The following is an 18,485-nucleotide window of genomic DNA, read 5'->3' on the forward strand; positions in this document are numbered from 1 at the left end:
CACAAAAAATAAAGCAAAGAAATCCAAACATAACACTGAAGAAAGCCATCAAACCACAAGGGAAGAGAGCAAGAGAAGAAGAAAGGAATAGAGAACTATAAAAACTGAAAAACAATGAACAAAATGGCAATAAATACATACCTATCAATAATTACTTCAAATGTATATGGACTAAATCCTCTAGTTAAAGGACATAGGGTGACTGAATGGATTATAAAAAAACAACAAGATCCAACTGTATGTTGCCTATAAGAGACTCACTTCAGATCTAAAGACACATACAGGGGTGCCTGGGTGGCTTAGTGGGTTAAAGTCTCTGCCTTCGGCTCCGGTCATGATCCCAGGGTCCTGGGATCGAGCCCCACATCGGGCTCTCTGTTCGGTAGGGAGCCTGCTTCCTTCTCTCTCTCTCTCTCTCTCTGCGTGCCTCTCTGCCTGCTTGTGATCTCTATCTGCCAAATAAATAAAATCTTAAAAAAAAAAAAAGATTTAAAGACACATACAGACTGAAGGTAAAGGGCAATAAAACCATACACCATTCAAATGGAAGTGAAAGAAAAACGTGTCAGGGTGGCAATACTTATATTAGGCAAAAAAGACTTTGTAAAACAAAGACTGTAACCAATGACAAAGAAGGGCACTACATAAAGATAAATGGAAAAATCCAACAAGCGGATATAACAACTGTAAATAGCTATGCACCCAAAATAGGAGAACCCAAACACATACAGCAATTATTAATAAATAAAAAGGGAGAAACTGACTTTAATACTGTAATAGCAGGAGATTTTTACACCTGACGTACATAAATGGATAGATCATCCAGACAGAAAATCAACAAGGAAATGGTGCCTCGAACAACACAATAGACCAGAGAACCTTACAGATATATTCCATCCAGGAACATTCCATCCCAAAATAGCAGAATACACATTATTTTCAAGGACACATAAAACATTCTTCAAGACAGATCATATGTTGGGCCACAAAACAAATCCCAGTAAGTTTAAGAGTGAAATCATAATGAGCATCTTTTTTGACCACAACAGTATAAAACTAGAATTCAGTTATAGTAAAATATGTGGAAAGAACACAAATATATGGAGGCTAAACAACATCCTACGAAATGATGACTGAGTCAACCAACAGTTCAAAATCCTGGGGATGCAACAAAAGCAGTACTAAGTGGCTTATAGCAATGCAGGCCTACCTCAAGAAACAACAAAAATTTCAAAAAACCCAAACTAACCATACACCTAAAACGGAAAAAGTAGAACAAACAAAATCAAGAGCTAGAAGGAAGGAAAGAATAAAAATTAGAGCAGAAATTAAAATAGAGGCTTAAAAAAATTAGAAGAGATCAACAAAAATAAGAGCTAATACTCTGAAAAGATAAAACTGATAAACCTTTAGCCAGATTCATAAAAAAAAAAAAGACTCAGATAAAATCAGAAATGGAGAAAAAAATACTACAGAGAACTACAAAGAATTTTAAGAGATTATTATGAAAAATTATATGCCAAAAAATTGGGCAACTTAGAAGGAGTGGACAAATTCTTAGAGAACATATACTCTTCCATAACTGAATCAGGAAGATATAGAAAATTTGGACAGACACATAACACAGACATAACAGACATAACACAACTGAAGCAGTAATAAAAAAAAGTCAACAATGAACAAAAGTCCAGGACCAGATGTCTCTACAAGTGAATGAACTCTACCAAACATTTCAAGAAGAGTTAATACTTAGTCTTCTTAAATCATTCCAAAAAACAGAAGAGGAACGAAAACTTCCACACTCATTCTACAAGGCCAATGTTACCGTGATACCAAAAGCAGTTGAAGACACTACAAAAAAAGAAAACTACAGGCTAATATCTCTGATGAACAAAGATGCAAAAATCCTCACAAAGTATTAGCAAACCAAATTCAACAATACATTTGAAAAAATTCACCTCAATCAAGTAGGACTTATTCCAGAAATGGCAAGGGTAGTTCAATATTTGCAAGTCAGTACAATACAGCACATTAATAAGCTATAGGATACAAACCATATGATCATCCCAATAAATGCGGAAAAAGCACTTGACAAAATACATCCGTTCATGGTAAAAAGTCTCAACAAAGTGAGTTTAGAGGGAACATACCTCAACATAATAAAGGTCATATATGAAAAACTCACAGCTAACATCATGGTGAAAAACAGAGCTTTTTCTCTAAGATCAGGAACACGAGAATGTCCACTCTCATCTCTTTTATTCAACATAGTCCTGGAAATCCTAGGTGCAGTAATCAGACAAGTAAAAGAAATAAAAAGCATCCAAAATTGTATGGAAGAAGTAAAACTGTCACTATTTGCAGATGATATGACATTATATATGGAAAAACCTAAAGGTTGCACCAAAAACTATCAGAACTAGCATGGAGGACATGGGGAGTTAGGAGAAGGGAGTTGGGGGAAATTGGAAGGGGAGGTGAACAATGAGACACTATGGACTCTAAAAAACTTTGAAGAGGTGGGGGGGTGGGAGGTTGGGGGAACCAGGTGGTGGGTATTACAGAGGGCATGGACTGCATGGAGCACTGGGTGTGGTACAAAAACAATGAATACTGTTATGCTGAAAATAAATTAAAAAAATGATTAAAAAAAAACCTATCAGAACTGATAAATGAATTCAGTAAAGTAGCAGGATACAAAATTAATATATAGAAATCTATTGCATTTCTATATACTAATAGCACAGTAGCAGAAAGAAATCAAGAAACACCAAAGAGAATAACATACCTAGGAATAAGCTTAACAAGGAGGTGAACGCCTGTACTCTGAAAACTATGAAACAGTGATGAAAGAAATTGAAGAGGACACAAATACAAAGAGTCTATGTTCACGGATTGGAAGAACCAACATTGTTAAAATGTCCATACTACCCAAAGCAATCTATAGATTCAATGCAATCCCTATCAAAATACCAGCACTATTTCATAGAACTAGAATAATTAATACTAAAATTTGTATGGACCCACAAAAGACCCCAATAGCCAGGGCAATCTTGAGAAAGAAGGATAAAGCTGGAGGTATCACAATCCCAGATTTCAAGGTATACTACAAAGCTACGACAATCAAATTATGGTACTGGCACAAAAACAGACACGTAGGTTAAGAGAACAGTATAGAGAACCCAGAAATAAATCCACCATTATACATTCAACTAATCTTTGACAAAGGAGGCAAGAACATACAATGGGGAAAAGACAGTCTCTTCAATAAACGGTGCTGGAAAAACCAGACAGCTACATGCTAAAGAATTAAACTCAACAACTCAAATACAAAAACAAACTTAAAATGGATTAAAGACCTAAATGTGAGACCAAAACCAAAAATCTCCTAGAAGATAACATAGGCAAGTAATCTCTCTGACATCGTCATAGCAGTATGTTTCTGGCTATGCCTCCAGAGGCAAAGGGAAACAAAAGTAAAAATAAACTATTGGGACTATACCAAAATAAAAAGCTTTTGCAAGCAAAAGAAACCATCAATGAAACAAAAAGGCAACCTACTGAAATGGGTAGAATCAAAAAGACATGAAATAACAAATATCAGTAAGGATGTGGAAGATAAGGAACCCTTGTGCACTGCTGGTAGAAATGTAAATTGACCAACCACTGTGGAAAGCACTTTGGACGTTTCTCAAAAAATTAAAAATAGAAATACCATATGATTCAGTAATCCCACTACTGGGTATTTACCCACAAAACACACAAAAAAACCTAATTTGAAAAGATATACGCACCCCTATTTATAGCAGCATTATTTACAACAGTCAAGATATGGAAGCAATCCAAGTGTCCATTTATAGATGAATGGATAAAGAAGACGTGGGATGTATCTCTCTCTCTCATACACACACACAGAGGAGTATTACTCAGCCATGAAAAAAGAATGAGCTCTTGACTTCAGCAGTAACATGGATGGACCTAGAGTGTATATGCTAAGTGAAATATATCAGAGAAAGACAAATACCATGATTTCAATTATAAATGGAATCTAAAAAACAAAACAAATGAACAAACAAGACACAAAGAAATGAATAAACCTAAAACCAGACTTAACTAGAGAACAAACTAGTGGTTGACAGAGGGAAAGTGGATGGGAAGATGGGTAAAATAAATAACATTAAGAGGTATAAACTTCTAGTTACAAAATAAGTCATAAAGGTGAAAACTACAATATAGGGAATAAATTGTATATATATTATATGTTATATAATTTATATAATATTGTAATTATACATATAATATATATTATATATTGAATACTGTAGTAATATTGTATGATGGGGGCGCCTGGGTGGCTCAGTGGGTTAAGCCTCTGCCTTCGGCTTGGGTCAGGATCTCAGCGTCCTGGGATCGAGCCCCACATCGGGCTCTCTGCTCAGCAGGGAGCCTGCTTCCCCCTTCTCTCTGCCTGCCTCTCTGCCTACTTGTCATCTCTCTCTCTGTGTCAAATAAAATCTTTAAAAAAAAAAAGAAAAAAAAAAAGAAAAAAAAATTGTATGATGACAGTGACCACACCTAAGGTGTGAGCATTGAGTAATGTATAAAACTGCTGTATCAATATGTTGCACACCTGAAACTAATATAACACTGGATGTTAAATTGTACTTCGATTAAAAAGGTGGAAAAAAATTCACAATAAAAAATGTTTGATGTAACTTGATTTAGAGGTCTATTAAGAAATCACAGAACAAATACTGATTTCTCTTTTTGAGGATTAGGTGACCATATAATTTATCTTCCATACTGGAAAACTTTGAAGAGTCCAAGTGATAATGTTATCACCACCAGGGCAACATGAATAAACTTAGCCAGACATTTGGTCACTATTAAGAGGAGAAAAATTAGGACAAGAACTATTCACATATTGTGATTTTTCTTGCTCTGGAGAGATAAAAAGTATAGTTTGCATATAAATGAAAATCAAATTCTAGAGATAATTTCCTAGGACTCATCACCAGATGAACAAAGATTTACAAATAAACAAAAACTTACCTCTGGTTTAGGGACAAAAGCCTGACCCGGAATTGTCAAGATGTGCTGAACACTACAGAGGTACTGCGCCATAATAGAAAGGCGACTACGCTGTTTGCTTCCTGTATTGGCTGTCAGTCTCTACAGAAGGACAAAAGGAATTTTGGCAATTAATCCAGTCTGATCAGATAGAATGCACCCAATATTCTATTATCTATGGACACTAGGGGGAGTTTTGAGATAAACTTTAAAAGCACAGGCTTTCTGATACATGATACATAAACAGCACGGAGAACATTTTCCTCCAATATCAACTGAAGTATACTTAAGAAGTGTGAATTATATCCTATATAACGCACTCAGAAACCAAATAAGAAAACTTCCCTACCATTGGAGGTTGGGGATTTTAAACCCCTGTTATATTCTGTAGAAGGTCCTATATGAAACAAGTGATCAATATATATTTGATGAGAGAAGAAATTAGCAAGCACAATTAAGAACTAAAGATGTGTATTTCATTTTATGAATTACCAAAAATTTATGAAGGAACCTTTTCAATGGTGCACTTTTCTTTATTTAAATGTAATAAAACTTTGAACATTCAGAACTCTTGGAGAACTGTTTTTGGAAAACTGATTTTTGCAAAAACCAGGAATTCATTCTTTTAAGAACACAAACACTTTAATTTCAAAATCACATATATCTAAATTAACTCCTAAATGCAATGCAATTTTAACCAAAATCTTGAAATGATTTCTTTTAAGACCTTTAAATTCCATAAAATGTTATATGGAAAAGCCAAGGGCCTGGAATAGCCAGGAAGCTCCCGAAGAACGTCAACAGCATGAGGAGGGCTGAGGCAGACTCACCATGGGAGGTATCCAAAGTAAGGCAGTACGGCATTGCTACCGGCACAAACACACCAACGGAACAAAAGCCTTAACAGACCCAAGCACATATGGATATTTGCTGTGTGACAGATGTGATGTAACTACATTAATGGGAAAAGGATGGACCACTCAGTAAGAGATATTGGTATTAAGTAGGTCTATCTATATAGCAGGAAGAACTCCCTATCTCATACATAACCAAAAATAAATTCCAAGTGAATTAACAACAAGTAAAAAGCAAAACTTTTAAGATTTTTTTATAAAGTATTTATGACCCCACAGTAGGGCAAAATTTCTGAAAAGATGCAAAAGTGGAAGCCATAAGAGACTGATATTTTTGCTTTATTAAAATTTAAAATGTCTATATTAATAAAAAAAAAAGTACAAACGTATGTCACAGACTGAGAGAAGGTATTTGAAACTCCTATCTGACAAAGGATTAGTGTTCAGAACATGGAAGAAACCCCTACACGTTAATTGCCAAAAAATAAACAATAGAAAATCTGATAGGAAACAGGATAAAAGCACCCAAATGAGCCATAACCATAAACTATCCTCAACCACGTTACACATTAGGGACATGCAGATTTAAACTCTAATGAGATAATCTCCTATCCGTGAAATGAACAAAATTTAAACAATAAAAAAGAACCTGGCAGAACCTAGAACTGGTGAATAATACGGAGCCAGAGGAACTCCCATTTACCGCTAGTGAGAAGGGCAACTGGTACAAGCACTTTGGACTACAATTTGGCAAGACATACAGGAAAGTTGAAGTTGAGTGCACCGTCATAACTTTAAATCTACCTTTAGGAATATATTCTAGGGAACAGTTTATATACCTACACGAGAAAATACTGTGTAAGAACGATCACCATAACATTGTGCATGCATAGTTTCCCAAAAGGTAGAAAATATAAAGGCCATCAACAGGAATAAATAAATGGTGTTATTAACATAGACACCCAAATAGAAAATGATGAAGTGGCAGAAAATATGTAGACCATGATTTCATTTATATAAAAACTTCAAAACATTATTTCTTATGGCTTCCTCTGTGTGTGTGCATTTATCTATCAATGCATGGGAATGATGAGTATCAGTTTTAAGAGTATACTCATAGGAGAGAAAGAAAGGGGATGGAAGGGGGGTACCACACGTATCTACTACATTTTATTTCTTAAAAAAGACAAAAATATGGCAGTATGTTAAAATTGGATTAAAAAATCAGATGCACTGATTTCTTAAAAAAATGTATCCTGCTTCTCTTGTGTTCTTAGAATTCACTGGGTATTCTAAACCTCTTATAAATGATACAGGGTCAACATTACAAACATTATACACCACATAATTTGGCTTGTAAGAGCTTTGCCTTAAGTAAGATTAAAAAGATGGGTTTTAAACTGGGATGCTCAGAATATTTCCTATGGGCAAAGCTGTAGATTTTGTAACATTTATTTTGCTACTTAGAAGCCATCTCTCCATCTCATCCCTCTTTTCAAATTACCTGGCTCTTGTCTATATTTAGACATCTAAAATTATTGGGAGGCTGAGTTCAGGACAAGTGATTGCTTTAGTATAAATGACAGAGTAAATTCTTCTTTACTAAACTGTAAAACCAAGAAACATATATATTCCCAAACAAAAATCAAAACAAAGACAAACACTGGAAACATGTTTAAAGAATAAACTTTATGGATCAAATGCTAAAAAATATTTCTAGCTCTACATAAATTTTTTTGGAGCTTAACTGTACCACTGGCATGAAAGTAAATAATTCAAAATGCATTGTACAACTGGCATACTTCAAAGCAGCTGTGTACAACTAAAACCCGTATGAACATAATCACAAAATTAAAATAAAAACCAAAAAAAGTCTGCACTTGAAAATTATTATTTCATGCTGAATTCTCTTTCAATATTCTACTTTACATCTCAAAGGTGTTTTCACTAATGAATTCAGTGAAATTTTAAAAACCACTTTAACCCAAAAGCAAACAAGGGAGGCAAAGCAGGGTAAACACTCTGGACACAATTTCACTTTGAACGCTGGCATCCGTTCCTGCCAGGGAAGCCTGACCCATCCAAACTCTGCAGGAAATGCACCCAGGCTGTGGAGATGAAAATGTGTGAATCATAACTGAATTTAGGTGAAAGCAGCACACACATACTCGTCCTGAACTCATTGTAGAATAATTCAAGCCACAGAGCAGAAAGCTCTGCAGAAGACTTCATTAAAAACTAACACAAGAGTTAAACGGTCAACCAGCCATTCAAGCATGAGTTAATATTTGTGATAGTTAGGGTGTATGTAAAGCTACGAAAATTCAAACTCCATGACAAGATAGAGGATTTTAACAAACAACAAAAGGCCAGGAAACCAAACCAGTTAATTTTTCAGTAAAAGGAAACTTCTAACCCTTGAGATTTTAAAAGCATTCTGACTGAGTATAAGAGAAACAAAGGTTCAAAGACTCCACAAGGACAGTGTTATTTTCATCCTTATTCTTCTAAAATAATTTTAACTACAAGTAGAAAAATTGGGCTTATTCTTGAGAAGCCACACAAGCAATCAGGGACAATGAAAACTATATAAATTACTGGCAAGGTGACGCCCCCCCTCCCTGTTACAGATGTGACCATTAAATAGCCAAGGTCCGCTGAAGATGGGAGGACATGAACAGGCTAATCCTGGACCCAGAAAGAAAATACCAAAGGTCCAGTCACCTAAAGAACTTGAACATCATGACTTCAGCAGAAAACCTATGACCTGTTCTCAACTTCAGCTTTCCCTGTAACTAGCTCCATGACCTTCTGGAAAACATTAAACTACTCTGAGCCTCAGTTTCATCATCTATAAAATGAGGTTAGATGAGATTTGTTAAGGTCTCATTTCTTGCTACACACCGTGATTCTATTTTATGAGCTGTAACTTTATACCGTCTATGTGTTCTTTAGTGTGTGTGAGCTGGATTCTCCTATTTAGACCCTGCAGACCTAGAGAGAACGGAAGAAGATTGTGTTCATGTACTTCTGTTCTGTAACTCACAAAGCCGAGCAAAGTGAATGTTTAAGAACACTATCTGTGGGATGTAAAATTACAAACACGTTAAGTGTCAAGAGTAAGCAAAGGTTATATAAGAAAACGCTAGTATATATTATCCTGCTGAAACTTTCACTTGCAAAATATGAAAACTGGCCGGAGGACCAGTGTTCGCTTCTAAAGCATTCCGTAAATTATGCACGCAATATAAAGTCTTCTCAATATTCATACCAGAATTTAACTGAAATCAACATTTTTATTTTGCAAGTGAAAGAAAACTAACGGCATATGGTGGAGTTAGAGCAACACTATATGAACCACCACAGCTGACACTGAGTCACTGAAAATATCATTCCACGTCTTCAGCCTGTTCCTCTGCATCTTCCCCCAAAAGAATCAGACCACGTAGTGTGCTGCATCTCTATGGCGTTACTCAAGAGTAGAAATACCATAATAATTATGGAATCTGAGAAAATAAAAGTCCAAGGACAAATCAAAAGGCTGAGAAAATAACAAAGAAAAGTAACATGGGCTCAACTCAAACATACCGCTAACAGATTCACGAGCGGAAAATGACTCCGACCCTGGGAAAGTGGTGGTGATACAGCATCGTAACACACATAAGAGGGTCCTACATTTTTATGATGGAAACTATTTTTTTTAATTTCTAAAAATAATTTTTATTTACTTGACAGAGAGAGACACAGCGAGAGAGGGAACACAAGCAGAGGAGTGGGAGAGGGAGAAGCAGGCTTCCTGCCAAGCAGGGAGCCTGCTGCGGGGCTCCATCCCAGGACCCTGGGATCATGACCTGAGCCGAAGGCAGATGCTAACAACTGAGCCACCCAGGCGCCCCACGTGATGGAAAATTTTAAGACTACTAAGAAAAAGATTTTATGGCTAAATACTCTAAAGCAAAGTTTCTTATCCTTGGCATTACTGACATTTTGGGCTGGTAAATGTGGAGTATTTTTCTGCTGTGGGGGGCCATCTTGTGTACTGAAGGATGTTTACCAGCATCCCTAACCTTAATCCACTAGACACCAAAAGCACCCCTCAGTTGTGACAACCAAAAATATTTCCAGACAGGCAGGAGGTAAGAGTATGGCTAAGGAGGAGGACCCTGAGCAGACCTCCTCCCACGCACACACAACAGCTGCAGCTACATATGGAGGAACTCTCCCGAAGAATGACCTGAAGACTTTCATAACAGCTCTTAGATAGCTGTAAGTACGAAGACAAAGCCACAACAAGAAGGGAAAAGGACAAAGACGTGGTCAGGTCAGAAACCAAGCCCTGGAACTCAGACCCCCAAGTGGGAGGGGATTTCACAGGTGCAAAGGTCCTCCCTGAAAACTGAGAGGTTACAGCCCCACACCACACACCCCTCCCCCACCCCTGGGGATCTGCACAGGAAGATAAGCTCCCATAACCTGTTTTTGAAAAATCAGCTGGGCTTACTTCCAGAGAACCGGAGAGTTAGAGGAAACTGGACTCCACACTTAAAGAGACCACACACCATCTCACTTGCTCTGAGACCCACCGCAGAGGCAGCAATTTGAAAAGTGCCTGGGCCATACATAAAGGAAATTTCCAGAGTGGTTTTAGGGAGCATGCCAAAGGGGCAGGGTCCTGTAAGAACTTTATCCAAGAACAGAAATGCTGGCAGGCACTATTCTTGCCATCCTTCAGCCTAGACATCTGATGCTGGTAGGCACCAGACTGACACTATTCATATACCTAGCTAGCACTGCTTGCCCTAACCTGGAGTTCCCCTGCAGACCTGCCTTGCCACACTGCCTGCCTAACGGGCATTCCTTGGCTCCTGTCTGCACACCGAGCAGATAGCCTCAGTGGAGACTGTTGCCCCTAAAAACTCCTGCTGGGAAAGTGGGGAGAGGGCACTCCGGCACGCCAGTGCACCTGCTGGACTCATGGGCTAGTCACAGCAGAAGGGTGCACACAGCCAACACAGGGGGCACCCTTATAGTACCTGGTTCTGGTGACCGCATTTCTAGGCCCCAGAGCACACCTTCCATATAAGGCCACTACCTTCAATGCCAGGAGTCGTAGCTGACCTACCTAATAAATATAGAAATAAACACAGACGAAATGAGCAGAAAGAGGAATAGGTTCCAAACAAAGGACAAGACAAAATCTCAAAAAAGAACTAAATGAAAAAGAGATAAGCAATCTACCTAAATTAAGAGTTCAAAATAATGGTTATACAGATGCACATCAAACTTGGGAGAGGAGTGGATGTACTCAGAGGGGATTTCAACAAAGAGTTAGAAAATATAAAAAAAAGAACAAATCAGAGCTGAAGAATACAATAACCAAAATGAAAAACACAACAGAGGGAATCAACAGCAGATTAGAGGATACAAAAGAACAGATCAGTGATCTGGAGGACAGGGTAATAGAAATCAATCAAGTCGAAAAGCAAAAAGAAAAAAGAATGAAAAAAAATGAGGACAGGGTAAGAGACCTCTGGGACAACATCAAGCACACTAACATTCATATAATAGTGGATACCACAAAAAAAAAGAGCAAAAGAGGAAGAAAAGTTAATTTTAGGAAATAATAACTGAAAGATTACCTAATCTGGGAAAGAAAACAGATATCCAGGTCTAGGAAGCACAGATACCCTTGAACAAGATGAACCCAAAGAGGTATACATGGAGACACATTATTAAAATCTCAAAAACTGAAGACAAAGAGAATCTTAAAAGCAGTGAAAGAAAAGCAACTAGTTATGCACAAGGAAACACCTGGTAAGAGCTGATTTTTCAGCAGAAAATCTGAAGGCCAGAAGACATATGTTTAAAGTGCTAAAAGGAAAAAACAAAAACAAAAACAAAAAATCCTATAACCAAGAATCTCACCCAGCAAGAAAGACTATCTTTCAGAATTGGAGGTGAGATAAAGAGTTTCCCAAACAAACAAAAGTTAGAGGAGTTTATCACCACTAAACCAGCCTTGTAAGAAATGTTAAAGGGAATTCTTCAAGCAGAAAAGAAAATACCAAAACTAGAACAGAATCATCAAAGAAAAAATTTCACTAGTAAAGTAAATATTATACATTGACGGTAGTAGATCAATCCCTTATAAAGCTAGTATAAAGGTTAAGACAAAAGTAGTCAAATCAACTATATCTATAATAATTAGGAATACACAACATAAAAAGATGTAAAATATGACATTAAATACCTAGAACATGGGCAGCCCCCTGCCCATAAAATAGTAACACTTTTAGAATATGTTCAAAGTTGAGCAACCACCAGTTTTTTTTTTTTTTAAAGATTTTACTTATTCATCTGACAGAGAGAGAGAGATCACAAGTAGGCAGAGAGGCAGGCAGGGGGAGAGGGGGAAGCAGGCTCCCTGCTGAGCAGAAAGCCTGATGTGGGGCTTGATCCCAAGACCCTGAGACCATGACCTGAGCCTAAGGCAGAGGCTTAACCCACTGAGCCACCCAGGTGCCCCACAACCACCAATTTAAACAGATGACTATATACATAGGTTGTTTTATATCAACCTCTTAGTAACCACAAAACAAATAATAGATACACAAAAAAATCTAGAGAAAAGGAACAGAAGATCAACACTGAGGAAAGTTATCAAATCAGAAGGAAGAGGGCAAGAGAAGAGAGAACCAGAAAGAAAACCAGAAAGCAATGAATAAAATCACAGTTAAGTACGTACTTTTCAATAATTACTTTAAATGTGAACGGACTAAATTCTCCAGTCAAAAGACACCAGGTGACAAGCAGACAGATTAATAAGACCCATTTATACGTTGCCTACAAGAGAACTGTTTTGGATCCAAAGACAACAGACTTACTGTGAAGGGATAGAAGATATTCCATGCAAATGAAAGAGAAAGGAAAAAAAGTCGTGTAACAGTACTTAACATTGGACAAAATGAACTTTAAAACAAAGACTAACAAAAGAAAAGAAGGGTGTTAGTAATAAAGGGATCCATTCCAGGAAGGCCGAACAACTATAAATATCTACGCACCCAACACAGTAGTGCCTAAGTATATAAATATATAGAGCAAATATTAACAGACACAAAGGGACAAAATGTAATACAATAATAGTAGGGGACTTTAATACCTCTCTTATATCAATTGATATTTCACCCAGACAGAAAATCAACAAGGAAACAGTGGCTTTAGAGGATGCATTAGACCAAATGGACTTTAACAGATACACACAGAACATTCCATCTGAAAACAACAAAACACAAATTCTTTTCAAGTGGACATAGAACATCCTCCAGGACAGATCTGTTGATCCACAAAATAAGTCTCAATAAACTTAAGACTGAAGTCCTATCAAGCAGTTTCTAAGCACAACTGATATGAGAAAAAAAATCAACTACCATTAAAAAAACAAAAACCAAAACAAAACTGGAGGGGTGCTGGGGTGGCTCAGTTGGTTAAGGGTCTGACTCTTGATTTTGGCTGAGGTTATAATCTCAGGGTCCTGAGATCAAGCCCCACATTGGGCTCCATGCTCAGGGAGGAGTCTGCTTGAGATTCTCTCTCTCGCTGTGCTCCTTCCCACTGCTGTGTTTGTGCTATCTCAAATAAACAGAATCTTTAAAAAAAAAAAAAAACAAAAACTGGAAAAAATGCAAACCTGTGTAGGCTAAAAAACATACTATTAAACACCCAAATGGGTCAATAAAGAAATCAAAGGGAAAATTTTATAAAATACCTTGAGACAAATGAAAATGGAAATACAACATCCCATAATGTCTGGGATATAGCAAAAGCGGTTCTAAAAGGAAAGTTTATAGAGAAACAGGCCTATCTCAAGAAATAAGAAAAACCTCGTATATTTAACCTTACACTTAAAGGAGGTAGAAAAAGAACAAAGCCCAGAACTAACAGAAGGAAGTAAGTAATGAAGATCAGAACAGAAGTAAATGAAACAGAGTCTAATAAAACAGTAGAAATGATCAATGAAACCAAGAGCTGGTTCTTTGAAAAGATGAACAAAATTTACATCCCTGAGCTTCGTTTTTTTTTTTTTTAAAGAGAGGGAGTGGGAGGATGGAGGGGCAGAGGGAGAGGGAGAGCGAGAATCTTAAGCAGGTTCCACACCCAGTGTGAAGCCGGATGCAGGGCTCAATCTCAAACTCTGAGATCATGATCTGAAATCAAGAGTCAAGACACTTAACCAACTGAGCCACCTCCGTGTTCTTTCCTATCAAAAGTTAGTAAGTCACAAGGATGAAAGGTACAGCACAGGGAGTATAGAGAGTGGTACTGTATAGTGCTGTATTCTGATAGATGGTAGTTCCATTGGCAGGGCGGGGGGGGATAGCATAAAGCACAGAGTCACTGATTCACTATGTTACACCTTAAACTAAGGTAACATTGTATGTCAAGGTCAATTAAAAAAAATACCTATTTCATGAGGTGACTTTGAGGCTTAAAACATATGTAAAGTGGCTATTAGTAGGCATTCCGTAAGTAATAGCTGCTTTTATCGTTGTCATTGCCACACAGGCAAATAAAAAACAAGGTGAACCTTATGACTGCCTAGCTTGCAGTCTGGAAAATATACTCCGGCTCCAGCATAGGCAGGAGCATAAACAGAGCCCAGAGGTCTCCTCGATGTGAGAGGACAGAGGCCAGAGCTCTGGGAGGCCAAGGTAGCCAGAATTTGTGAGGCAGACTACTGGATGTGGGAACAGAAAGAGAAAGAGAGAGAGATGGGGAATGGGAAAGAGGGAGTTCCTGAGATTTTCAGTGGGATCCTTTCAAGTCTTTGGCTGAGTATTGATCTGTAAGAGTATGAAGCTGGGAGGCTGGGAGGCTGGAGAAAGTACTATCAGAAAGTAGGACAAAATGGAGCTCACTAACGGCTAGAAACAGTTTGCATTCCCAGCAGCCAAGTGAAGAGCTCTTGAAGTACACAGGGCACTAGAAGGATTCCTCTGAAAGGTTTTAACTTAGTCCTGGGACTTAATTAGCCTCAGATTAAAGGCTGATAAGAACCTGTCATAACAAAGCTTAAAAGCAACCTTCAAACCAGTCTGCAAGTGACTTAGCAATGTGCCGGAGTAAAACCCACCACTCAACCCAAGCCCTCAAGAAGGTTAAAACAAAACAAATCCTCACAAAATCTCGTATCTTGTCAAAAACTTCCAGGCTTGCAAAGAAGCAGAAAAATAGGACCCATTGAAAAAGGAGGGGGAAAAAAGCAAACAGTAAAATAGTACAGAAATAACAGAGGTAGTGAAATTAACAGTCAAAGACCTTTAAACAGCTATTATAAATATTATATATATGCACAAAGATGCCAAGGAAAGAATGAACATAATGAGGTAAGGGAAAATATAAGACCCAAATGGAACTTCTAGAAGTAAAAATAAAATACCTGAAATGAAAAATAAATTAAGTACAACAGCTTAGACACTGCAGAAAAGAGGAATGAATCTGAAGACACAGTAACTGGAGGGTTTTTTATTTTTTTTAATTGAGTTATTATCAGTGCTTCTCAGTAGATGTGTTTCAAATAAAATGTGATGATACAGGTAAATTCAATCTATCAAGAGAGTTGTATGGCATCTGTTCATAAAAGATTATATACTATACAAACTATTCGAGTCATACAAAACCACTTTTTGGTGTCTTTTCAACTGAGAAGAATCCTATTCAGCATGCTTCCCCTCCTCAGGTGGTTCATACTGAGAAAGCTTTATGTTCAATTTTTTACTTTCTTCTACTAATAGCTTTGTATTTCTCTCCCATTTTCTGCTTAATTCTAGGAGAGGCAGCTCTACTTCTGGATTTTCTGGGTTAGCAGCTTCTAACTGATGCTTTAACAAGTCCAAAGCACTATTAGGGTTTTCCTGGTTCTTCATGTAAGGCTACCACAATACCTTTTCAGTTGGTGTGTCCAGCATCACCACCCGCGCCCCCTCCCCCAACCTCCTCAAGTGCCTCCAGAGCTGCTTGAGTTTCTAGTGGGTCGCAGCAGCTTAGCTCACTCTGTACACTGTGTCTGCCAGGCTCCAGTAACTGGAATTTTTATGTATGGTGAATTATTTTTATTTTTTGTTCATTTTTTATATATGGTGAATTATTAAATGATTTCATGGAAGTTAACCAAATATCCAAGCGTTTGTTAAATAATCTTTTTCCTTTTGTTTCTGCCAATGTATGAACCAATCATTTTCCTCAATCTGGTTCTTCGAATGTAGCCACTCTGTCTCATAATCTGTCACAGTGCTTCTAATTATTACAGCTTTAAAATACATTTTAATATCTGATAGGTAAGCCTTCTTTCATTAATGTTCTTTTTCAAAATTTCTCATCCATTCTTGCAGGTCCACTCCTCAAGATGATCCCGGGAACTTCACTACATTTTAGGATGTTATTGAAAAAACATAATTTGGAAAAAATGAAGCATCTGTATGATACTCATTTTTTCTTCCAGGGCTCTATTTCTCTTGATTTGTCTCAAGTGGTCTTCTGAGATTCTCAGTAAAGTTTTGTGATTATTTTTATATAGGTCCCTCTTTTTTCCTTAAGTTCCCAAAATAAACAATTGATTTTTTTCCCAATAATATTTTTACTCCTCTAATAGTGATATACTTTATTTGCTTCAATCCCTATTGTACTTAATTTTCTGTTCATTTATCACTAATTCAATCCTACATTCTCTCCAACTTTATGTAACTATTCTCTCAGTATATGCAAACTTAAGTATTTTACTATATTCTTGCTCTGCTCTGATGTGAACTGAATGGTCTTCTTAGGATTCCCTGCTGTATCTTCTGTGCTAGGCCTTCTGTTTCCTATTTTTCACACAATCTTTCTTCTTAGTGTCTCCAGTTAGACCAGTGCTTATATAGGCTTTATCATTATATCAAAGGTGTTGACAGAGATCAATGAAAAAGATTTTCCAATAACTGGTGCTAGATTCATTAGGATCATATATTAAAAACAGTGAAACTGGCTTCTTTTTCAACCACACACAAAAATCAATCCCAAGTGGATTATAGATGTAAATGTGAAAGGTAAAAAAATAAAACTTCTAAAGATAATACAGAAGACGATCATTATGATATAGGATATAAAGGGAGTTCCTCAATAAGACACAAAAAGCACTAACCATAAATTTACAATTAAAAACATCTGCTCTTCAGGGTGCCTGGGTGGCTCAGTTGGTCCTCCAGCCCAAGGGCTGAGTCCACTTCTCCCTCTGCCCCAACCCACTGCTCTTGCTTGCACACTCTCTATCAGACAAATAAAATCTTTAAAAAGCAAACAAACAAACAAACAAACATCTGCTCTTCAGAAGACACTGTAAAGACAATAACATGCCAAAGAGTGGAAGAAATTTGCAATACATTTAACTAAACAAGAGGAGTATGAAAAATGTTAGAACTCCTCCAAATCATGAGAAAAAGACAAGCAATCCAACAGAAAACAGACACAAGGCAAGCAATTCATAAAAAAGAGGTTATCTAAAAGGTCAATAAACACGCAAAACAGTGCTCAATTTGATTAAAAAATCAGCAAACAACAAAAATAAAACCACAATGATACAACACTCAGCTCTGATGAACCAAAACGCACAAGTCTGGCAACTGCAAGTACTGGTAAGGATGTGGAGCAAAATGAACTTGTATTTGGTGGGAATATAAACAGGCATAATGACTTCAGAGAACAGTTTAGCGTCATCTAGCTAAAGTGAAGATTTGCAGAACTTAGAATCCAGCACTGCTACTCCTGGATTTATACTCTAGGGAAAGCTTGCCTGTGTGCTCCAGGTGACATAAATAATCTTCATGACCGTTTTCTTTGTAATAACAAACACTGAAACTAATTTGGGGTTCCAAAACATGGCAAGGGACAGACAAATTATGAGCTAGTCGAAGAGTGGGTAGTATCTAGCTACACAAATAAACTATAGCTATGAGCAGCACTGAGTGAATCAGGATAAAAAAAAACACATGCTGTATGAATCCATCTGCGTAAGTTCAAAAATGGAGAAAACTAAAGTATATTAATTATACAGCTAGGAATCTATGGCTTAAACTAAGCAGGGAACAGTCCAGAATTCACAGTATGATTACCTCAGTGGCAGGTGGAGAACAGGAGATACAATCACAATGGGGATACGAGGGGGTGTCAAAGATGCTGGGAATATAACCACTGACGCCAGTCGGTGGGGACTCGGGTATTCTTATTAAGCCACACAAAAATGTCAGATCCTCTTCTGTATTTGTAGGTCGTAAGAAAAATTTTTTCAAAAACACTTAACGGTCTGCAGGTCCCCTCATTAAACCTCTGCAGCTCACAAACTGCCCTTGCCTACCTTGTAGGATTACTTGCTAGAGTGAATCTGGAACATTCCTGCCATGGGAATGCAGGCACAGAAGACGCAGCTGAAGGTAGGGATTGGGCCAAACCTATGTACAGCATAAGGAGACACCAACCTCCTTCCCCCTCTCCAAACTGATTACCACATTCTTTAACATCATCGTATTCCTG

General features: G+C 37.4%; 1 protein-coding gene across 3 annotated transcripts in view; it reads right to left on the minus strand.

The window, feature by feature from the left end:
• TFB1M (transcription factor B1, mitochondrial) overlaps window positions 1-18,485 on the minus strand; it is a 72,089-nt gene that overhangs the window by 33,064 nt on the left and 20,540 nt on the right. For all 3 annotated transcript variants that reach the window (XM_032836420.1, XM_032836419.1, XM_032836418.1), the window contains exon 5: window positions 5,053-5,172. In XM_032836420.1, coding sequence (XP_032692311.1) covers window positions 5,053-5,172 — 120 coding nt within the window. The remainder of the gene's footprint in view (window positions 1-5,052; window positions 5,173-18,485) is intronic.

This window comes from Lontra canadensis, unplaced genomic scaffold (assembly GCF_010015895.1).
Source record: "Lontra canadensis isolate GAN:19392208 unplaced genomic scaffold, GSC_riverotter_1.0 scaffold92, whole genome shotgun sequence".
Classification (NCBI taxonomy): domain Eukaryota; kingdom Metazoa; phylum Chordata; class Mammalia; order Carnivora; family Mustelidae; genus Lontra; species Lontra canadensis.